The sequence below is a fragment of the Eleutherodactylus coqui genome, chromosome 8 (assembly GCF_035609145.1).
Source record: "Eleutherodactylus coqui strain aEleCoq1 chromosome 8, aEleCoq1.hap1, whole genome shotgun sequence".
NCBI lineage: Eukaryota > Metazoa > Chordata > Amphibia > Anura > Eleutherodactylidae > Eleutherodactylus > Eleutherodactylus coqui.
In genome coordinates, this window is record NC_089844.1 from 58,995,194 (window position 1) to 59,020,408 (window position 25,215).

The 25,215-nt window shown below is 42.6% G+C and overlaps 1 protein-coding gene across 2 annotated transcripts in view; it reads left to right on the plus strand.

The window, feature by feature from the left end:
- The window catches only part of SATB2 (SATB homeobox 2), a 185,688-nt gene that overhangs the window by 120,160 nt on the left and 40,313 nt on the right, over nucleotides 1-25,215 (plus strand). For both annotated transcript variants that reach the window (XM_066575682.1, XM_066575681.1), the window contains one exon: nucleotides 19,363-19,560. In XM_066575682.1, coding sequence (XP_066431779.1) covers nucleotides 19,363-19,560 — 198 coding nt within the window. The remainder of the gene's footprint in view (nucleotides 1-19,362; nucleotides 19,561-25,215) is intronic.

The following is a 25,215-nucleotide window of genomic DNA, read 5'->3' on the forward strand; positions in this document are numbered from 1 at the left end:
CTGGTGCGCAAATGCGCACAAAATAGAGCGCAAGAAAAAAGAAAGGAGAATAAACACTTTGAAATCAATGGGTTCCATTTTCCGCATTCTGCGTGCTAAAATACGCTCGTCTGAAGGAGCCCTAAGATCTGGTGCAGAATACCATTTGCTACCGTGTTTCCCCGAAAATAAGACAGTGTCTTATATTAATTTTTGTTCAAAAAGGTTTAACTTTTTTACACGTATAGCTGCCTGGACACTATTTAAATTGACTTTTTAATTTAACTGTTAGCAGGGCTTAATTTTTGGGTAGGGCTTATATTTCAAGCATCCTCAAAAAGCCTGAAAAATCATTTTGCATCCTCAAAAATTCTGGAAAATCATGCTATATCTTATTTTCAGGGTATGTCTTATTTTCAGGGAAACAGGCTATGTGTCCGTGTGATCATGCATGCACACGTACACTACAGAGCAGTTCTGCGAGGGTCTCTTCGCCGCACCCTGCAGGTTACCATATCGAGGTCCTATGTCACTAGTGCCATCCGCCGCAGCTGATGGTAATAGAATGTGGAGGATCTGCAGCCCCCGAGAACTGTGCAGCCAGCATCAGCCGCGATGGGAACCTTACACCTGATTGGTCATGGCGTTCGCTACCATAAATAATACCCTCGCCTGGTTTGAATTTCACAGATAGTCCCAAGCCTGTCTAATAAGGAAACTTTCACAGACATTAAATAAGAGGCTCACATCCCATTAGGGAGATATAAGTCATGCAGACGTTTCATGGGCTCTGCAGTTAATGACCAGCATTTTGGGCGAGGTTACCACCATTGTGCGAGTTTAATAAGAAAAAAATAAAGCTCTCTTAAAGGAATCTTCTAAATAAGGTATTGAACACACGGATGCTGTTTATGGGGCTTAAGATGAATTATGTTGAAGGTATCAGAGCCAAGCGGTCTTGATAATGAGAGCCAGACAACAAAGATACATTGATGCAGGCAGCCAGGCCTGAGACTGCTCTAACAATGTACTGTGGAATAGTTTTTCCTTACATGCGGACATATACTTATCTCCCAGCTCTGACCTAATGGAGACACCACATTAAAGAGCAGGCTTGTGCATTAAAGGGTTTGCATGCTCTTTTACAGCTGGGTTATTTTATCCAGCTGAGCATCATGGGAGATATATAATGTCTGGTGTTCGAAAATGGGAATTGATGAGCGTTGCACTGCTTCGTTTTCACGGTGGGAGGTCTCAGGATTGGTTCACGAGATCTGACCAATCGTTGTATAGGAATGACTTTTAGCAACTATTTTCAGTAGACAATAGTCAACTTGTGTCATAAGGAAGACCTCGTTGTGTTATGTGGTTGGCTCAACAATGGCCTTCTACTTCTAACAGCCCATTAAAGAAAAGTTTCATGAAGACACTCGGGCGCAGGCGGGGAAAGTGGCGGGGATGCAGTCCTAGGAGTGGGGGTACAAGGTAGTGCACCAGGTGCTCACCTATGGGGCTCGCGGCGGGTGATATTGTTACCGCATGGGTGACATCTAGAGATGAGCGAGCATACTCGCTAAGGGCAATTGCCCTTAGCAAGTACCTGCCCGCTCGAGAGAAAAGGTTCGGCTGCCGGCCCGGGTGACAGGTGAGTTGCGGCAGTGAGCAGGGGGGAGCGGCGGGGGGGGGGGGGGGGGCAGAGAGGGAGAGAGAGATCTCCCCTCCGTTCCTCACCGCTCTCCCCCACCGCTCCCTGCCCGCCGCCGGCAGCCGAACCCTCTCTCGAGCGGGCAGGTACGCTAAGGGCAATGCTCGCTCGAGCAATTGCCCATAGCGAGTATACTCGCTCATTACTAGTGACATCTCTATGTTTATCCCCAAGAGAGGGCTCTCCAGCAGCTACTGCATCCATAGGGCTCTTTCCCACGAGCGCATATACGGTGACGGCGTTTTTATGTTTTTACGCCTACTCTGTATAAGCGCCTGAATGGGCTTTTTTCCGCGATCACAGCCAGAGTTTTCTTATCTATTCACACGAATAGATAATAGCCGCATATATGTTCTATTTTTTTGCGCTGCCGGCATATTTACGTGACGTGTGAACGGATGCATTGGAAACCAATGCTTCACATGGGTACCGTGTATGCGCCCGGGTGTGAAAACGTGGCGTATATGCGCTCGTGGGACTAAAGCCATAGGGTCCATTTTTTATTTATTAGAGCCATAAGGGAAACCAGCCTTAGGGCAGCTTTAGACGGATGTGTTTGTGCACCTTTTTGTACACACAACTTTTGCACAGAGGAACCTATTGATATCAATGTGTTTGTTCTCATTTACTTTAAAAAATAGGATCTGTTCTATTTTGCTGTGTATTTGCACACCAAGGGATCCATAGAAGTATGAGAGGTGCACAAGTGCGCGCGCAAAACACAAGAATACGATGCACAATTCCGTGAAAGAGAGAACACATCAGGAATTCATTCAGCTAAACAGCCTTTTCATTCAGGGTGGGGGTGTATAGCGCACATGTGAATGGGCCCTGCTTGCGCAAAAACGTACAGGACTATGCGCAGACACGTGTGAAAATCTACCTGCTTTGGGGCGCAAATACGCTGTGCTGAAGTGTGCTCAATTGCGCATACGCTTGTCTGAAGCCGCCCTTAAGGGCCTTTTAAATGGGCAGATAATCAGGAACAAACACTCATTCACTCAATTATTGTGAGCATGCACTTGTTTGACGGACGATTGCATATTTAATGCGGTACCAAAAGTCATTAGTTGTCGGCAGCACACAACTGTGTAAATAGCGATGTGCTGCCAACAACAGTGGAACTCTATGTGTCTAAACGATCGTGCTAATGATTGTTCAAACACAGACATTACAGACGATTGCTCAATGTAAATGGAGCAGAATGAACACTAATTGGCTTGCAACACCTTCAATTGGTGCTCGTTCCTGGCAAAAAATCTCTTAAGGACTCTGAAGGTCCTTCTACCCAGACAGATAATCCGCTCATGCTAACGACCAGTGACTGACAATGAGCGTGTCAGTCAGCGCTTGTAACCTCTGTGTCCATGAACAGATTATGCGCTCTCTGGGGATGATGGATCGTCTTCCTACAGCTAGATGGTCTTCATGAAGTTGGGCTAAGGGCAGTTTCCCTTGTGGTTATAATAAATGAACTTCTATGCTGATTGGGACACTTTCAGTAGAACCATGGGGTGGTCACCCCTCTTGGTGGTTGGGTGAGATGGTGCCAAGAGTATTTTCCTGCAGCTTTTCTTCAACGAGATGTTGGGAATGGGAAGCCATGGGAAGCCATTGTTGTGCCAACTCCATAAAGTGACCAGCAGTGATAGGACAGTTCTAATGGCTTTTTTTGTATCCTTATATGATTTCACATTGATGCTGCATAAACCCCTAATTTACCATATTTTACTGTATTTTCTCTCGGAGATAACCTTAGCTTACCTGTGTAGCCGCAGCTAACAATAACAGCCTACTATTAATGCAAATGACAGGCAAATGAGATAAACCAGAGCTTTACAGAAGTCCTTGAGGTCATCTGTCTTCATAGTTTGGGGGATCTTGTTCTCTGTTAATCAAATTTCATCTAGTGTAATAAATATCATGAAACCTGAAGCTTCCACTTCATGGGTTTGATACTACTGCTTGAATGCAGTCCACAGACATATTCTCCAATATTGTGTATATTGCCTTAATTTAGGTATTATGACAGTGACAAAATCATACCGATGTACCTGAAATATTAGAGATCACCGAAGAGCCTGGCTATCACTTCCCCACACATGTCCCTAATGTAATAACTTATATTAACTTTATAAACAATGACCTGGAGCCTTAAGGTATCCTAATATGAGAAAACTGTTGGACGCTTATCTACCCAAGCACTATGCTTTCACACAAGAGTGAGAGTCACTCAGTAAATGGAGGTGGAGCACCAGAGACCTCTTCCAACCACCCCCCCTCTATTCATATTGAACAGGCAGTTGTTCTAAGATTGAGCGACTCCTGTTTACACTGAATGAGAAGTTACTCGCTGGTTGTTTCGATTCAGTGAGTTAAACAAAGTGACTAGCAACTACTAAGTGATTTCTCACTTATTACCCTGTTGGTGGCCATGTGTAGACTGTACAACTATCGCTGAAAATCGCTATCTCAAGCAATTATTCAGTTGATGATCGCCCTGTTTAAAGGTACCTTTAAAGGTCCTTTTATACGGGTCAACTATCAGGCCATGACGGTGCAAGCTGCCAAAGTAACAGGTCAATTGGCATTCATTAAAAAGGCTTCACACAGGCAGATGCAAACTGTATGAGGGCCAAATGAACATTAATACGATTGTTCGTCCGTCGTAAACTTTCATTACTGTTGGCAGTACATCCCCTGTTTATACAGGAAGTATGCCGCTGACAGTGATGATTTTTGCAACCGCCTCTAAGATGCAATTGGCCAGTAAATGAGCATTTGTTGGCTGATCTTTGCCCTGTCTACAGAAAACGAAGATGGCTGAACCACTTCTCTGACAACTGTTGCACACTGTGCATCGGTAGTCTAAGACACTACATGCTGCTCTGACAGGCTCTGCTCATGTGGACATCACTGGTTAACCAGTATCTTAGACTAATGATGCAAACTAAAGCACAGTGTGTATCCATCAGTTGAAGAAGCTTGTTTTGCCATATCTGTTTCTCCAGGCCCAGAGGGTCACTTTAATGCTAGAACCAAGTGTAGATTTCAAGCAGACCTGCACTTTCAGATGACTTGATGCAATAATCTGTTTATTGTGTATATAAGGAATAACACTATTTCTGGCCATTTTTTCCTGCTAACTTCCTCTCTGCAGGCTGTATCTCTAATTTTCAGTTTTTCCCGAGCTGCAGAGTGAAAATTAGCTGCTATGATGATTAAGTGCACCGCACATTGAGAAAACAACAGATTCTGCTCCATCATTTTCTACAGCACAGACTGAGAAATAACAGCATCACGGAGAGCACAAAAGAAGTACTGAGCAGTGTAGGTGTGATTTCAGTGTCAGTAAATCACTTGCCAGTTAATTGTTGCAGCCACATCCCCAAGCACCCCCCCCCTTCCTCACTATATACTTCTATAGTTAGCAGAAGTGATCACCCGCCTACATTTCTATTGTTCCCTTTTGATGTCTCTGTTGCTAGAGGTGGATTTTACTTGACAACAGACAATGGCCAGGAAATTAGACAGAAGTGAAACCTCTAGTGGCCAGCACTTTAGAGGTATTTTCAGCACAAAAACATCCTTTTAGCTAAATAATGTGATTTGCACTTTTGCTAGTTATCACATTGGCTATCATTAGAGATGAGCGAGCATACTCGGTAAGGCGATATACTCGAGAGAGCATCGCCTTTTTCAAGTACCTGCTGGCTCGTCCCTGAAGATTCGGGGGGCCGCGGCTGTGAGCGGAAGCTTGCGGAGGGGATTGGGAGGGAGAGAGATCTCCCTCACTCTCCACCCCGCTCCCCTCCGCCGCCCTGCGCTCCCCCCGCAGCCCCCCGAATCGTCAGGGACGAGCCAGCAGGTACTCGAAAAAGGCGATGCTCTCTCGAGTAAATCGCCTTAACGAGTATGCTCGCTCATCTCTAGTTATCATATTAACACATGTTGTCTCAAAGTCCAGTGACCATTTAAGGAAAAATATAGAGTAGAGACAATAGAGAACGCCCTGCGTGAAGCTGACTTTAATGGGAACTTGATCACGTTCATGGAGACAAAATGGAAATTTTTTTTCTTGGACATGAGTGGGATAGTAGGGATGGCCTTCCAGATGCCGATTACATTTAAAGCTTGAACATTATGTTTTGCATTTGTGGTATACAGAAGTTTAGAAATGGTGGCTGTATCTAGCATGTACCTAACACACTTAGGCCCTATCTTTTGTGGCACAATTTTTTTAGGCCCGTCAAAAAAATCGTTCATCTGAAGGTATCCATAGGAAACAATTGGTTCTTGCGGACGCAGTTTTTTGACGCACCAACTTAATAACAATAACAAAATAACGCTCATGTGAAAGAGGCCTAAAGCTTGTTTGGGCACCCTTTACATCACTGGTATAGAGCACTGAGGGCTCAGTCAGACGGGCGTTTTTTGCTGCACATGTTTTTTGCTATTGCGATCCGCATTTATTAGAACCAATGCTTTCCAATGGCAGCGGTCACATGTCCGTTTTTTTACCTGCACACAAAACTTCACACCGGTAAATATAGGACAACGGATTTTAAAACGCAAGTAACTGCGGCATTCAGGATTTTTTGGACGTGCAACCCCTGAATGCTGTCACATCCAGGGGTTTCACCTTGTGGTCAATGGGGCCAGCGGCAGCAGCAGCAGCCCCATTGACATACAGAGAGGATTGCGATCCTCTGTAACAGCTGTGGCCGGGGATTTCTTCATCACTGAACACTGTGACAGCACTGTTACATTGTTCAGTCACAAGGGGACTCCCCGCGGAGATGAACAAATCCTCTGTCATAGCTGTGGCAGAGGACCTCAATGCTATCCCATCGAATTCAATGGAGCTGGCGCTACAGCCGGGTCCATTGAAAGCAGTGAGATGCTGGCAGCCCCCACAGTGATTTTCGGGAAAGGGTTTTAAATATAAGCCCTTCCCTGAAAATCATCCCTAGAATGTGTAAAAAAAAAAATGTACTCATATTTCCTCAGCTACCGGGGCTTAGGCGCGTCCAACCGCGTCTTCTTTCTGAACTGCTCTGAATCTCTTTCAGCAGGTGGGGATTTAAAATCTATCTGATTGGCTGAACGCTCAGCCAATTGCAGGCAGCACTCAGCTATTCAATGAATGACAGCTGAGCGCTGCCTGTGATTGGTCACAATGCTCAGCCAGTCACAGGCAGCGCTCAGCTATTCATTGAATTCAGTGTTCAGTGATAAGGGGACTCCCCGTGAAGATGAAGAAATCCTTGGCCACAGCTGTGGCAGAGGATCGCGAACCTCTCTGTATGTCAATGGGGCTGCTGCTGCTGCCAGCCCCATTGACAACAAGGTAAAACCCTGGGATGTGACAGCATCCAGAGGTTTCACATCCAAGGAATCCCCTACTGCAGCTGTCACAGCCACAGCAGGGAATGGCGGGCAGCACACTTTATGTGTGAATTTCGAACGCAGCCAAGTGCGTTTTTTTTCAGTGTGATGCCCACATCAGGCACGCAAATTTTGGTGCGCATGCGTTTTGCGCAAAAACATGTGCAGCAAAAAAAAAACGCCAGTCTGACTGAGCCCTGAGGGGGTATATAAATGTAAAGTACAGTAAGTAATCAAATAACACCTCTTTGCAAAGAAGAGCAAACTTTTTGATAATAAATGTTTTTTTTTAGTTCTTGTGTTTACTTAGATTTCTAATATTAATGGTTATTTATGCTTCAGTCCTGCAGTGTCTGATCTATTGTTACAAACTGAGTGAGAGATAAGCAGTTTATTGGCTAAATAGCCTTTTTGGCTAGTTCTTCCATTGCCCCCTTAAGTCTCCAGCCTTGCTGTGAAATGCATTGTAGCGAAAACCGCTAGGAACCTACTTAAGCTGCTAAATGAATAGACACACAAACCCCCCTATATACCACATGGCAAAATATAATGAGGGTTGGAACTGTTAAATGACTGAAACTGCTAAATGCATAATGCTACTTGGCAAAACTACTGTGCATTTAACGGTTTTCCACTCTGTAATAAATGACATATGTGGAAAACGTGCAGTAAATCTGAAAAACGGCACAATTGGTTTAGCAAACGTGCCCTTTTTTCTCTCTGTTCCTCCTCGTGTGAATATCAAAGTTGTGCAGCCTGTAATGGATGGTTTTATGGGCCGCTTTAGCAAGACTTGTGGGTCACACACTTGGTATTATAAATGTCTACATAAGACACCGGCTTCCATGCAGAGCAGTAGGTTACGGCTACCACAGCACACAGTTAACCCTTTGTGCAGCTTCATAGACAATGCATTGTTAAGGATTGACTCGTTAATAGAGCCCAATTTGGTGAACTCCAGGATAGTTATGTTATATGCAGCTTTGCAGTTTATAATATACCAGGAGGCAAGTGTAAAATAAATCACAACCATCATCCAAAAACGTTATTATATGTTCCATTAAGTACCGTGGACTAGACAAATAAAACTAACGGCTCATTCCCCAAAACTTTGCAACATGTGAACCTTTTTAACCAATATTTGCAAGAATGGGAATTTATGATTTGGGGGTGGCAAGAGCAATTCATGTATAGAAAAAAAATAGTGCAACAGTACAAAAGCACCGTGCAGTCTAAGTGCTAACAAACCATGTTCTTGCTCACATAGCAAGCTGTCAGTTAACCCTTCGCAGGGTGGCCGTATCATTGCTGCAACAATGTTGCCCTTTTTAGGCACTTTAGTGTTCTTTGGAGACTTCTAGGACGCATGCGTCAAACACAAGGCCCGCGGGCCAGTTATAGCCCGCCCAATGCTTTACATTGGCTGCGATGAGGTCCAGGCGCAGAAGGACCGGTTCTTTACTTTCCCCGGAGGACGCGGCCAGCGCTTGGCAAAGAAGGGAGGGGGGGGGCGGGCACCAGTACATGGAGCAGAAGTCATCTTGGATTCTGAGCTCCGGCGCGTACCTCCACATCGCTCTACTCAGCAACTCACATAGCGCTGACAGCCCTACCTGGGCACCCTAGCCACCCTCAAAGTGGGAAGCACGGTGCTAAAGAGGTGGAATGGGGGAAACACACTTAGGGCTTCTTCACATGAGCGTATGCGCAAAAACGCTCGCCACAGTGCAACGTATTTGTGCATGAACAGGGTCGGATGAGGTAGATTTGCACGCGGATTTGTGCGTAGGACTGTACTTTTTGCGCATGCAGAGCCAGTTTACGCGCGTGCGACACACCACTTCTGTGGATTAAAAAGGCTATTTAGCCCAATGAGGTCCAAATGTGTTCTTTTTTTGTGGTTTTGCGCACTGTTTCATGCATCCTCTTGCGGATTTGCTCACCTCCTGTAGACTTCTATGGGGGCCTTTGCTTCACAAAACACAGTAAGATAGAGCAGGTCCTATTTTTTATGATATGTGCGTGTAAAACTCGTGGTGCCGAATCTGGTGAAAACAATGGGTTCTATTCTATTATGCGCAAAAAAGCATGCCCAAATATGGTCATGTGAAGAAACGCTTGGGGCGGCTTCACACGGACATAATAGCAAAAACGCTCGCAATAACATTGGAGCACACTTTACTGTACTTTTTGCGCTGCCGGGGAACATTTACATCAGATTGACTTAAAATCGCCGTTTTCGCGGTTGGCTGATATATGCTATGATCTGATGCATTGGATTCAAATGCATCAGATCACATGGCCGTATTCCCACGTAAAAGGGTCCCCTGTTGTGTGTGCCCACCCTTGTTGTCCCAAACATAGCGTGTATTCAGTGTAATGGTTACCCACCAGTTCAATATTAGGCTGCTTTATCATAATTCTTTATGTTATATATGAAGTAATAATATAAGGTATGTAAGTGTAGCTTATGCAGGCACAGGCGTAACTATAGAGGATGCGGTTGCACCTGGGCCCAGGAGCCTTAGGGGGCCCATGAAGCCTCTCTTCTCCATATAGGGAGCCCAGTGTAATGAATAAATCATTAAAGTTGGGGGTCCCGTTCCAGGTTTTGCATCGGGGCCCAGGAGCTTCAAGTTACGCCTCTGCGTTAAGGGGTTAAGAGAAGTTGGGGGGCCACAAGATCAACTTTTGCACCCAGGCCCACGAGCCTTTAGCTACGCCCCTGTATGCAGGTATATACTGGCTCACTACTTATTTGTAAACTCACAGCAGCGTGACTACCGGGTATTTTTGAAGACTGTCGAGAAAGAAAAATATCCAAAATACATTTGACCTTGACATCGAAAGACATTGAGTGCACACCTTTTTCTTACAGATTCAGACAATGATTTCACTATGGTGGTTAGACCATAGAGCTCAAGGTGAGAAATACCGAAGTGTCAGGCTGAAACGCCGCTCGTATTTTATGCCGTAGTAACAAAGTACATATGTTTAACCTGACATATTTCGCGTTCCTCTGTCTCTTATCTTGCTGTCACTTGAAAGACTACATGTTAAGATCCCAGCATGGAGATTTATGGCTTTCTGCATAGCTCACTAGCCTGTTAATTCCCTGTAAAACTGAGACTTCTGATATTTAGGAGGGCGAGACTAATGAACACTATGGGCATGGTATGTATCCTGATGATATTGTGTTGGTGAACGTCTCAAGTATATGGAGATTGTGGTGATACCTAATTGTCGAGCGACAATAAACCCGTAGTGACTAGAGATGAGCGAACGTACTCGGATAGGCACTACTGGTCCGAGTAATGTGCCTTATCCGAGTACCGCTGTGCTCGTGCTCAAAGATTCGGGACGCGCTGCGGAGCGGGGAGCTGCAGGGGAGAGCGGGGAGGAACGGAGGGGAGATCTTTCTCTCCTTCTCTCCCGGCCGCTCTGCCCCGCTCCCCGCTCCGACTCACCTGTCAGCAGCGGAGTGCCCCGAATCTTTGAGCACGAGTACAGCGGTACTCGGATAAGGCACATTACTCGGACGAGTAGTGCCTATCCGAGTACGTTCGCTCATCTCTAGTAGTGACAAATCATGGCAAATTGCATGGCGATTATATTCTTCTATCCAAACCGAGAAAAAAACATTAGACTGAGATTGTAACAAGTCCTAAAAATTCAGGTGTGACTCCATTAAGCCCAATAGATTATCTCCTCTTTCCTCTTGATGAAGAGGACTCATGAGGGATGAAGGAACTCTTCTCCCTAGTGTGTCACTATAGCTAACCCTTTGCTTGCCTGTTGCTCGAAGGAAACCCTAGGGTTACTGATGAATTTCTTTCCCTGACCAATGTAGAGTAAAAGATCTAGATCTAAATCCTTGCCATTGCTGAGTGTTCCCTCGAAAGCACAGGAACAGCTGAGCAACCACCAACATAGGGTGCCAAAAGACATAGCCGCCATAGCAGTTTCTATGGGATGCGAAGACTGGGAGGGCCCACTTATGGGCGTGAACACTGTGGGCAGAAAATCTGCAACAAAATTCATGACAAGGTCTGCATGTTTTTGTCACAGATTTGTTCCGGAATTTTCTACAGATTTCAAATTATGCATTGCAAAAGGTGAATCCAAGTGAAAATCAATGTGCTGCTAATTAAAACTCTGCAACATAGGTCAACTTTCAGCAGAATTGTTTTTGCATTGCGTGGATGCAATTAAAAAATAAATCTCATCCAGTGTGCCGTTACTGTAACACTCAGTCATTTTTGATGTACTGTATATTGTAATTCTCTAATATCAGAGTTTATATGGAATGATTCTGAACCTGATAAAAGTGAAGAAATTTGCAGCCACTTTTATGATTTTACATACATAGATGTTAGATACTGTAGATATAGACAGAAGTGAGATAGAGATGAGATAGATAGATAATGAGTTACATAGATAGACGATAGATAGATAGATAGATAGATAGATAGATAATGTAGAGATAGATAGATATTAGATACCTTAGAGATAGATACCTTAGAGATAGATAGATAGATAGATAGATAAATATTAGATACTGTAGAGATAGATAGATAGAAAGATAGATATTAAATACTGCAGAGATAGATAAATAGATAGATATTAGATACTGCAGACATAGATAGATAGATACTGTAGAAACAGATAGATAGATATTAAATACTGCAGAGATAGATAGATAGATAGATACTGTAGAGATAGAAAGATAGATATATACTGTAGATATAGATAGATAAATAGATATTAGATACTGTAGAGATAGATAGATAGATACTGTAGAGATAGATATATAAATAGATATTAGATACTGTAGAGATAGATAGATAGATACTGTAGAAACAGATAGATAGATATTAATACTGCAGAGATAGATAGATAGATAGATACTGTAAAGATAGAAAGATAGATATATACTGTAGAGATAGATAGATAAATAAATAGATATTAAATACTGCAGAGATAGATAGATACTGTACAGATAGATAGATAGATAGATAGATAGATAGATATTGGATACTGTAGAGATAGATAGATACTGTAGAAATAGATAGATATTAGATACTGTAGAGATAGATAGATATTAGATACTGTAGAAATAGATAGATATTAGATACTGTAGAGATAGATAGATATATACTGTAGAGATAGATAAATAGATAGATACTGTAGAGATAGAAAGATAGATATATACTGTAGAGATAGATAGATAAATAGATATTAGATACTGTAGAGATAGATAGATAGATAGATAGATACTGTAGAAATAGATCGATATTAGATACTGTAGAGATAGATAGATATTGGATACTGTAGAGATAAATAGATAGATGTTAGATACAGATTTACTAGAATTTAACTTGTCTGTGATAACTGGTCACAGAAAGTTATCTCATCTCAAGCCATTAAAAGATATTGTTCTCTTTTCTTAACACAATGAAACCCATTGAAAGGATAAAAAAAACTTCCACAAAGAGTTCATGTAATGTGTTAAAAGTCATGTTAATGTTTGCAGCATCGATAGATAGAGGTGAGATAGATATTAGATAGATAGATAGATAGATAGATAGATAGATAGATAGATAGATATGAGATAGATAGATAGATAGATATGAGATAGAGGATAGATAGATAGATAGGAGATAGATAGATAGATAGATAGATATGAGATAGATGGATAGATATGAGATAGATAGATAGATAGATAGATAGATAGATAGATAGATAGATAGATAGATAGATAGGAGATAGATAGATAGATAGATAGATAGATAGATAGATAGATAGATATGAGATAGATAGATAGATAATGATATGGATCATTCCGATTTATATGTGTTTACGGTTATGTTCGTTTTTAATATACAATAAATATTTGCCTGCCACTTTCTTTCAGTCTGAGGATCTGTCTATTCATCCATATGGCAGATTTATAACTCTTCCAATTACCGTGTAAATTATTGCTAATATTAGCTCATGAAAGTGTTTCTGCTCTGCAGGTTGGTTATTATTTATAAAAATCACACAAGCAGCTGATACATTCATAAGCTAATTATTTCGGCAGCTGGGTACACACTGAGCAATATGGCTGCAACTGAGCAGATTTTTTGGTACTTGCTGTGGTGAATTCATGCAGGGGGAGTAGTACACAAGACACTTAACTGGGATTCAGAAATAGCATTTCTCACAGAAGCAGTGCTCCGTGGCACTTATGTGCTTCCATACTATGTTATAGGATTTAGGGCGCATTACTACAATTACCATAACACTATCATTCTACTTCATAAAGGTAGATTATGCAGAAAATAGCTACAAAGTAGCCGTCAAACTACAAGCACTCAGTGGATGCGGGAATTTGAAGTTCCGCAACAACTGGAAGCAGATTTCCCACAAAAACATTAATCAAACTTTTAAGATTTAGGCTTTTTTTTCCTACATTGCTATTATTGTACAGTAGTCTAACAGATAGGAGAGAATGAACAGTGATGGCATGTTTCATCACAATGGGACCCTACAAAGCTTTATTTTATATTATACTTCTGCCTTGACCAGTACGGTATTACATATTGATCTCCTACATGATTCTCACCTTATGGAACACTGGGGGGGGGGGGGAGGGGGGGAATGCAACTTTTTAAAATATTTTGAAGTTACATTTCATAAATAAAGCTAAAAAGTACCCCCGCCCGTGACCGTGCCCACTTAGTAATGGAGCACATACTGCAGACAGCCATTCTTGTTGGTGCAAATATGGCACGGTTTACGCCATTATATACACCAAAAATATCTCCCAAAAAGTTGCGCTAGGGTTCTTCTACCAGGAACAATTAATCACTCAAACAAGCAAACAATGATAAGTCTTTTGATTTCAAACAATATGTGTTTACACATGTAGATAATTGTTTAGATTTTTGTAATTTTTTTCAAACCATGGGCAGCATAAACCAGAGACAGAGAAGCCTATTGTCCTCATGAGTGCCGTATTCTGAAGTGCTACAGCATTTTGGAATAAATGCACTTTGCAGTTTGACTCAGATTTGAGCTCTGAGTCACGGGGGGTTGGCCACACCAGCCTCTCCCCGCCCACCATGTGAAGACTGACAGCTCTCTCCCGATACACAAACAAGGAGAGAAGCTGTCATTCTGCATAAAACAGGTGAGAAGAGGTGGTGCAGGCCCTTTCCCGTGACTCGGAGCTGAATGCCGAGTCAATCTGCAAAGTGAATTTATTCTGTAACGTTTCAGAATAAAGCACTCATGGGGGCAAGGTTAAGGGGTTAAGAGAAGTTAGGGGGCCCCAAGAAAAACTTTAAGTTTCACCCAGGGACCATGAGCCTTTACCTATGCCCTTGGCAATAGTCTTCTCTATCTCAGATTCGGGCAGCATTAATCTGATGACAGAATCCCTTTAATCCCTTCAGTGGCAGGTTTAGGTAGTCTTCAGCACCTTTCAACACTGATTTTTAGGAGATTTTCTGGGCATTCCACTAAAGCGGTTAAACCTTACAGCAAATTTTTATTAAAGCGTCTTCAAACTGCTGGTTGTATGATGATACTGAATGAATTGTAAGGAATGTTGCATTTTTCATCTGAAACATTCACCAATGAGCCCAGATCATTCAATGCATGGCATTGGTACCATATAGGCAACTTTTACCATTCATTCTTGGGTTGCATAGAAACCTCTGTTAGCTTTGAGGCCGCTCGATGCCTATATTTTTTTACACGCATGCTATTTTTAAGCTACAACGCTATCTACAAGCATTTATAATGCTGTCAGCAGCACAAAGTTGAGAGTTGCGTAGATCAGTGACAACTTATGTAGTAGGACAGTGTGGATGTGTTCACTTCTGAAAAAAAAAAAATCTTTCATCCTCTCCCTCATCCAGAATAGAGCAGGTCTGTGCAAATGTGGCCTTTCTCTTGTAAAAACAAGGCAGTCTTGTGTTACAGATTACCCGATAAATCCCCAGTGCCTTCACAGTTCACTGCCTACAGCTGCTACAGATGGGCAGGAGCCCTCTCTGTCTCTGCTCTGTGCTGTGCAGCCGCCAGTTGAAGGAGAAAATGGAATGATCAGGCTATTAACATTGGAGCCGTGAGGAAGACGAGGCACAATAAGAACAGCTGGTGTTTCTGCCTTGGCCGATACAGCGAAGATAATCAAATCTTGCCTTTCCCCCCCTATTTATTTATGTTTGGGGAGTGATGTGCGGTGGAGGATGGGAAGAAATGAGGGCATTAGAGGTTAAAGAGTTAATCGCTAAATCTGTAATACACAGAGTCACTTTGAGGCACTTGGTTGTAGCTGGATTTACCCATAGCGTTTTTTTGCTATGATTCGATACAAATACCTGATTGTGCCCATTATCGCAACCCTGTTTCCCTGAAAATAAGACATACCCAGAAAATAAGACATAGCATGATTTTCCAGAATTTTTGAGGATGCAAAATGATTTTTCAGGCTTTTTGAGGATGCTTGAAATATAAGCCCTACTCTAAAATTAAGCCCTGCTAACAGTTAATTGAAAAAGTCAATTTAATAAATAAGACACTGTCTTATTTTCGGGGAAACACAGTAGGTGTAAATGGGTAAAAGTGATCAGAGGAAATAAATCTGAGAAGGACTGGCATAAAAAAAAATTCCAATCCGATTAACGTTATTACTGCGATTGTGAAATAAAAACATTGAATCAGAAAACCTCATTATGTGGGATAGCAAGGCTTTATTTTATTAACAATTAGTTGCATTCTGGCAATAATATCACTGCGCTAATATGGCCAGCTCACGTTAGTGGGATCGAAGGCCAAACCCGTCCGGCCTGGAGCGCTCGGGCATGTAACATCTTGCGCTTGATATTTGAAGGCCCCTTTTTTGGAAACATACAATAGGAATCGTTAAACAGGAATGCAGCGTCAGTGCAGGAACGGATTACTATTTTCATAACTTTGCCTTAAAACTACTTTAAAGTGTTGAAAAAAAGTCAACATACAATAACTCAAAAAAGACTTGTCTTCTGCTGATTGCTCCAGGTACTACGCAGGGTATCTGCAACGAGCTGACCATAAAAATAAGCCATCATACCAATATATGCTCAGCATGTGGGAAGAAAGATCCAAACTATGTCTTGCTGTAACGTTCTAGCGTACAGATGTAGCAAACCTTAACTTGACATTTAGTGGAATTATGCTAACTTGACTACAATGTTGCAAAGAGTGTCGTCACAATGTGTCGGCCGTGTTAACAATTGATACATCTGTACTGTGTGTTAGTTATATGAATGCCGAGGGTTCAGTCGCACTCGGGCCCTGATGCCTGAGAAGCTACAAAGGACCCACTTCTACGTAGGTGAACCTCAGTAACATAACCGAGGGCAAAAGTGACAAGTGCAATAATGAAGCAAAACAGAGCTATACCTGATTGCCTGTCACACTCTGAAGATCTCCTCTGTGTATTGCAGTCATTTCCATGCAGTACAGACTCTTCTCTGATGCTTATCAGACACCATAGTGATATAAAGATATGTCCCAGCTTTCTTTTTCATTGTTTTGTGCTATCGATCCCATAATGTATCAGTACAGCATTAAATGAGCAGCTAGAGACTGCACAATCTCTACCTGCAGGGAGAACACTGTTATTACTTTCTGTGTTCACCTAAATAATGTATAGACCATATGTATACAGTCAGAAGGATGAGTTGTGATCTCCTCTATTATAACTGTGTGACAGGAGCCTCTACTCGTCCTCAGTAACTGTGATAGGAGTGTCTGTGTCACTCATACATTTCACGTCTAGAGTGTCTGTGTCCCCCTCAAAGCAGTTTCTGTGCTAGGGTCCATCACACAGGAGTTATGCTGACTAAGAAACTGACTAACCAAGGTAATACTGTACTAGTTGACATATATACTGGGGGGATATAGCTACATAACGAATGAGAAAACAAAATCACCGAAGTGGCCCTTTAATGTACAAATACTTTAATTAAAAATAGTCAAACTCCATACAGTGCAAGATATAGCAGGCAATGGTGAGGAGAATCCTACTGTAGAATTTGCATAATGGCCCATCGGCTTCAAGCTACAAATTTGCAAGAGGTTATTTATGATGTGGAAATGAAAGTGGATAAGTCAGGTGTGTAAAGTAATCACCTTCACTGCACACGGGAAAGACTGTGTTAGTCGGACATGATGGATTAGAGGTTAAATCTGATCATGGGGTATTTATACATTTCACCTCTAGCATTATGATCATGGCTATCCTATAAGACTGTTGTAATGTTATGTGGCTCCTGATCGGTGAAATAGAACATGGAAATCGGACAGCACACACTTGAGAATAAATGCAAAATTCTTGAAGGTTTATTAGAAATGATCCAAATGTCCATAGATGAGACAACGTTTCAGGCTAGGAGCCTTTTATCAAGTCAATGGAGAGGTGAATAGGAACTGCTCTCCTGGCGAACGCCAGCCTTGTTCTACCTCTCTATTGACTTGATAAAGGGCACTGAGTCTGAAATGTTGCCTCTTTTGCGAACATCTGGAGCTTCTCTAGTAAACCTTCAAGAATTTTGCATTTATGCTCAATTCTGTGCTGTCCCATTTCTATGCTCTACGTTTTCTGAAATCTATGACAGTGGAACTTCTGGGTAGTGTTGACCGAACTTAAGCAGTAGAACAGTGTTTCGGGTTCAAACTTTGCTAAAAGTTCTGTTTGACATGAACCCAAGCCGAGCTATTAGCAAAGTGCAACCCCAAATAGGGTTCTACTTGTTCAGTCCACTCAACACTAGGCCTCTTGGAGTGTTATACAGGGCTTTCATGGCTCCTAGATGGTGTTGTACAGAAATTTGACGGGTTTTGGTGAATTTCGGTTTGATTCAGACTGAACCGAATCTTTTACAAATGTTTAGTGAATCAGCTGAACAAAAGTTTTTGAAAATTCGCTCATCGCTATTCGGATATTACACCATGCCTTTATAACTATTAGGGTGTGCTACCACCTATGTTTACTCATGATGGGTGGAGAACTTTAAATGGTTAGGTTTAAAATAGGTGTAAAAATAGCCAACAAACAATTAGCTGATTATCGTGGATCCAGCATCAGAAAGCTTGGAAAATAGTCAAACATGTCCCTTTCAGCTGTTTGTGTCAGTCCTGTTCACAAGAGATGGTGCAATCAAGCAGCTGAATGGCTATTTCAGATGTTGACATTAAAATCTATGTTTTGGGACTCTGCATTGTCATCCTGCTTTCTTGTCTAGAACAATCACAGCAATGGTAGGGTCCAAGAGGTTGTAACCCTACTGTTGCAGCCGTTCTGAGACCTTCACCTTTCTTGCAGGCCAGATCCAGTTTTGGGTGTGCCCTTGCTTCTCCTGGAGCTGAGGGGTGTGGTAGTTGCAGGAGTGATGTCAGTCAGCACCTGGTGCTGAGTAGCTCGGCTCCTACTTAAACAGTGCTAGCATTGACCCCTGTGCTGGTCAATGCTTCAATTGCTGCTTGACAGCGACGGAGGAACACATCCTGGCTGGAGATTTTCTATTCTAGCTAAGTCCTTTTCTGCTTTATTTGGTTATTTGTTTTCCCCTTCTTTGGTGCTAGGGCTCCCGGGTAGGGACTTGTCAGTGGCCCAGGCATGAGTGCGGGCTCGCACCTATCGGAGCGATCGGCCTGCCGAGTAGGCAGGGCCCCCACCCGGGTTAGGGGTTTATAGGGAGAGAACTCCCCTTAGTTTTATGTTCCTTTGCGCGGTTGTGCCTTTTTCTTTGTTTTGAAGGTTGCACTCCCAGTGGGACGCAACACCTACCTAACTTAGAGTGCTTTTAAACAAGACGACTGTCTGGTGCTTAATTGCCAATGATATTGCTTTTGTGCTTTTACATAGAAGCAATAATCACTCACTGAATGGAGGTAGAGTGTGCTGGAGATCTCTCTCTGCTGCCGACCTTCATTCAGAGTCAACAGGAAGTCGTTCATAAATGGGCCGAAAGTCTCTTGGTTTTTAGGTAAGCTAAAAACCAAGTGACTTTGACAAGTGAGTGATTCTCACTCACTTGCCCTGGCAGGTCCTATGGGTCAGCAATTGCCTTATTGACCCGTGTAAAAGTACCTTTACTTTAATAAACTGTGTGACCGGTTAAAAAAAGTTATACAAAAAGAATTGTCATGGGACAGTCTATAAATGTATATCAAGTCTATATAATTTTATGACATTTAGAACAACTTCAACCTACGAATGTTATAATCTTGTTTTATTTGTTCTTCTCCCACAGGGTTGGCTCTGTGAACTCCTCCGCTGGAAAGAAAATCCGAGCCCAGAAAACCGTACACTGTGGGAGAATCTGTGCACCATTCGTCGTTTTCTTGGTCTCCCTCAGCATGAAAGAGATGCTGTATATGAAGAAGAGTCAAGACATCATCACAATGAGCGTATTCAGCATGTAGTACAGCTAACCCCTGAACCTGTGCAGGTAAGAAATGCTTAGAGTCTATACAGTACTGACAGAGATGTACCTTGTAATGAATAAACTGCATTTCTACTGTACATGATACATATCACATTGCATTTATGTCAACACTTACATATGTAATCCTTATGCTCCATTCACATCTGTGCTGGGGATTCCGTTTTGCTGCTCCAATATGGAGCGGGAAAATGGAATCCCTTGGATGGGTGAATCCGTCTTATAATGAAACCAAAGAGTGCTGAATGGACCCCATTGACTATAATGGGGTCTGTTTGGTTCTTGTACCTGTCCACAATTTTTACCAGGCAAAAAAGTCTTGCATGCACAGCTTTTTCATCCAGCATTTCATGCCAGATCGCTGAGCTCAACAGGTTTTCAGATTGACACAGGCTGACTGCAGCCTTTAAGCAATACGTCCATGGGGAGACCTGGAGCCGCTGTCAGGGTACCTCCTGGGAGTGAGGAGAGGTGAGTATGAGTTCTTTAAGGGATCATGCCCACTGGGCTGGTTGGATTCGACATCCGGTAGCCCGCAGCAGAATCCACCCCTGCCCATGGCCTAGAACCCTGCTTCCCTGTCCAGGTCTTCCTTTTTCTGTACTGCAGATGTGTGTGGAAGTGCCAGCCTGCGCGCCACTGTACATGCGCAGCAGAGGTTTTTTTTCCAAATTCCTACCTTCCCGCGGAATCCGTCTGCAATGTTAATTGCGGAAGTACCACAGATCAGACCACTTCCATTGACTGCAATGGAAGCCGTCTGTGCGGGAATCACACTGAAATGGAGCATGTTGCAATTTGATTTCTGCACCCAAAGGTGCACAAATCAAATCTGCATGCTTTAATACAGCTGCAGATGCCCATGTTTCCCTATGGGCATCTTGAACTGCGGATCAGACTTCTTGTGACTTTGTATTCGAGGAGAGGATCTATGACAGTCCGCAGTATGAGGGGAACACAATGTATGTATAATTTTAAGGCTCTGGCCTCAGAATGTGATGTTTATACAAATGTCATTTCTAGACATGTCAATGGAAACTCGCCATTGGAACCATCTGCCAACCTCAATATATTCTTCCAGAAGCTATAACCAAAATCTGAGTTTGTGTAATTTCTGTTTGCCTAATCTATGTTTTATTTGAGTTCTTGTTCCGAACTGTCTATCCCCTTATGTCAAATCCCAGTTTTCAATGATCATGCAAGAACATGTTCCAAGGCATTGAAAGACGATAATAAGGACCTAGGGTTCTTTTGTCCCAGCGATGATCGCTCAGTGAATGGGCAGATTGACATTTGACTTTTCTGCCTGCGTAAACTGAACAACGAATGATAAGCAAACAAATTTTTGTTCGTCATTCAGTCGCTTGCAGCATTTACGCGATCCAGGGAGAATCTGAATGATACCTTCAGTATAAAAAGGTCTTACTAAGAATCTGAAAAGGAGGATGAAGACCTCTGGAGATTTTAAAGAACAGTTAAAAAGGGCAGAAGTCTTACTAGTCCTCTAGTGTGAGTTCTTGGATACAATATTGTCCACCAATGGGATTACATAGATCTGACCAATTGCAAGTGGGTGGAAAATCCCATCATTTTCTATGATTGGTGGCATGAAACATTTGCAATAAGCATGTCCAATAGTCAGAAGCTCTTCATATCCCACCTCCATACCCAATTATTGGATTCGGCTATCTGATTGAACCCTGGTGCCATTGCCGTGAGGTTTTTCATGCACAATATAAAATTACTCATCTAATACATATGGAAGTATAGATACATATCTTCCTCAGACCTTCATTTAATAATGAACCACTTGCCATATTTAAGAATTGAAAAGCCGAAAAGCTTCCCTGTAAATGAATGCGATGAGTTGCAGCATGTCAGGATCAGTCTTATCTACCGAAAACTCTGCTGCACCTTAGGGACAGTCTGTACAATTGCTTCTGAGGCTTTACCTGCCTCCTATCTCATAAACTTCTCACTGGGGATCTGCTTCTCACCTCTCTACTGTAGTTTAAGTATGGCCTCTGGCCGACACGGCAAGAGGCCTTATTGCTTGCGTGGATTTGTCTCTGCTAAAGTACATGAAGAATACAAGCAATAACGGGAGAATCTCACTGGGTGGATATGGAAGGCTTTAACCTGTCCTGCGCCAGACTATGTCAACAGAAATCATTTGTTGATACAGTAGATGTAGGTAGCCATCCTACTGGTGAACAATCGGGTGCGTACAGTTATAGATAGGGACGTGAGTCATGATCATTTTCTAAGATTCTGTCAATGTGATGTTAAACAATCTTGTATAAAAACAGACAAAAGTCTTATAGAGGAGATACCTTTATTGGCCATCCTGAAGTGTTGCCATCTAGGAGTGTTGAGTGAACCAAAAGAGTTGAACACTGTTCCAGGTTGAAGTTTGCAAAACTTTTGGCTTAATGTGAACCCCAAGTTCGGGTGGTTCGTCTCGACCAAACCCACTAACATTTTATTCTTTCTTCTTCCTCTACTCTTTCTTCCTCTTATTCCTTTGTCTCTTGCGCTTCTTCTTCTTCCGTATTCTGCTTCCTTTTCTCTTAACAAAGTGTTATACACCACTTTTAGGGTTATTAGTGAAGGTTCTGGTAGAACTAATTAACTTTTTGGACTTTTTTGCCAAAATTCAACTAGCTGTACTGATCTTTAAGAAAGTTCACTCATCGCTATCAGAGCTCAGAGGCTCCTTCATCAGGCATATAGCAAATGAACAACTGAGAGAAAAGCAGCATCATTTAAATGATGTTACATCCAGACATTGTACATGGGGTAATGCATCATCAAGATAAGTCGGAGCAGTAAAACTAAGGTTTGTGTATAAGATGAAAGGGGAAAAGATGAACTTGGCAGTTCATAAATTTGGGCTCTGGCTGATGGCTGTGAAGTGTCCAAGTAATGGGTCATAAACCTAGGTGTTAGGGTCCTTTTACATGGAACGATTATTGCTTCTGTGATTTCATGCAAAAACGATGATTGCCCAGTGAATGGAGGCTAGAGATCCCTCCAGCCGTCTCCATTCACAGTAAACAGGTATTTGTTCATAGATTGCCTGTTTACATGGGCCAATTGTCATTTGATTGTTATGCCTTCTGGACCTGAACGATACTAGGGTAAGGGGACTTGGAAAAGAATAGGACGTGCTGTGATTACTTTTTTACTCAAATGACCTGCCCAAGTAAAAAAAAAACATGTGTATACACCCATTTAGATGGACGGGTGCTATTGTCGCCCGATTTTTCCGCAAAGGGAAAAAAAGGCCATGTGCATGTAGCCTAAAAGGGCCCGTAGTCTGAGTCCTTGTAGAATGACTGGAAAGTTCTATCAGCTTGACTTCCCAAATATTTTGCTCTCTGTCAATCTTAACATGACCTTTGAGTATTAAGACTCAGATCCATAATACTGTGTTCTGGTCCAGAGAAATGGTTCCCCACGGGTGTGGACTAGAGATGAGCGAGCGTACTCACTAAGGCAAACTATTCGAGCGAGTAGTGCCTTATGCGAGTACCTGCCCACTCGTCTCTAAAGATTTGGGTGCTGGTGGGGGTGAGCAGTGAGTTGCGGGAGTGAGCAGGCGGGAGCAGGGGGGGAGAGAGATCTACCCCCCCCCCACCACTCCTCCCTGCTCTCCCCCGCCGCTCCCCGCCAGCACCCGAATCTTTAGAGACGAGAGGACAGGTACTTGCATAAGGCAATACTCGCTCGAGTAGTTTGCCTTAGCGAGTATGCTCGCTCATTTCTAGTGTGGAGGCATCAACACTATAATACTTCTATCTGTTTTATGAGTATTTAACACCCCATTGATTTTTATGGCTAACACGGTACCGCACTATTTTTGCTGTACATTGCGACTCAGATTCTCTCGAAATCAGTCATTTTCCATTTCCTACAGAAGGTTGTTCTGAACTCTTTTTGTCAGCAACTACATTGAATGTCACAATCTTGATGATCCATTTTTTTAAGTGTCTCTATACTTCAATTAGACCCCCCCCCCCCCCCCGAACAGGAATACTTGATATATTCATATTTTACGTTAAGAGCTATTAAAGTGAAATATGGGAAAGCCATTGATGCTAATGAGGACAGGGGTGACCCTGCGGGGATATTGAACCCTTGCTTCTAGGTTCCCTGCAGATCACAGCTGATTGCTGGGGTCTCAGAAGAAGGGATAACCTGTGATCTGATAATCATCAGGCGTCCATTATAATGAAAAGGAATTATCTAAAGTAGAAGACGTCTTAAGACCTGATTTGGGATCACCATTTGTTTTTTGATGATGCCACGATCTCTCCATCAGTCTTGTAGTAGTTGAGTATGTTGCTTTTAATTCATCTCTGGGGATCAATTAATTGTACAGGAAACTATTGACCATCTCATCCCTGGGATGTTGTCCAATCACTTTGTGATTATTCTATCAGTGTTATATTTCAGCGTAGAGTATGACCTTCCATAATAAAGCTACAATCTCCAGTATGCTTTGGACTTCTGGGGTCAGGATGTGTACTCTGTGCTCCGCATGTCAGGTTAGGATTGTTCTGCGTTACTGAATTATGTGACATAACATCTGATGGTTGTATCAGGGCCGTGCATTGGTCTTTGTGCATTGTGGGTTACTTTAGGTATACATACATATTGCTTTTAGTATTACTAGGGCTAATGTCCACGGGCATACTTGGATTTCGCATGGGAAATCCTGCATGGAATCCGCCCCTGCCCACGGTCGGCAACCCTGCTTACCTGTCTGTGTCTTCTTTCTTCTGTACTATGGATGTGTGTGGCAGTGCTAGCCGTCGCACATGCGCAGTACAGATTTTTTTTTAAATCTCTTGCTCTTCTCGCGGAATCTGCAGGCCGCGAATCGGATAGGACGGTTTCCATTATACAGTAAAACGGAGCATGCTGCGATTTTCCATCCACGAGCGGAAACCACAGTTGGCTTCCACTCGTGTCCAAAAAAATCATTTTTCCATAGGAGGGTTAGTGGTGTGGAATCGGGAGCAGAACGCCCACTCCGAATTCCGCAGCAAGAATACTTCCGCGGACATCAGACCTTAATCTGAGCAATGTTTTTCCTGCTGCCCTGAAGGTATAATATGGATTTGGTTTTTGTGCGTTCTCTATATATGATTATCGCACACATCTGCTCCATCCACAACGTATGCTGCTATGGTTCTTTGTGACCTACATTTTTTAACGTATTCTATCAACACTACCAAAAATGTTTACCCCACCTGTACAATGGATAGATTCACTGTCTACAGTATATTGAGTATAGCGTTGAGCAATTATTGAAATCATCGGGTCAGGAGTGACCAACCCGATTTTTAAAAAAAGTGAATTCGAACCTCTATTAAAATCAATAGGAGTAAAAATTGGGTTCTCTAATTTGGACGCCTTGAACAACAGTGGAGGTGGCCCAGTGGTTAGCACTGATGCCTTGCCGTGGAGGGGGCCCAGGTTAAAATCCCCATCAAGGTCAGATTCAAGCCTTGAACTCCCGCACTACAAGGAAGCTTTCTAAGCCAACACAACTTGTCCTTCCTGCTCAAAGCAGAGAGACAATATTTTGGTGATTTTTGCTAAAAAATTAAATTCGGCTAATCCGATCCAATTTAGTAAATATTGGCCTGATTT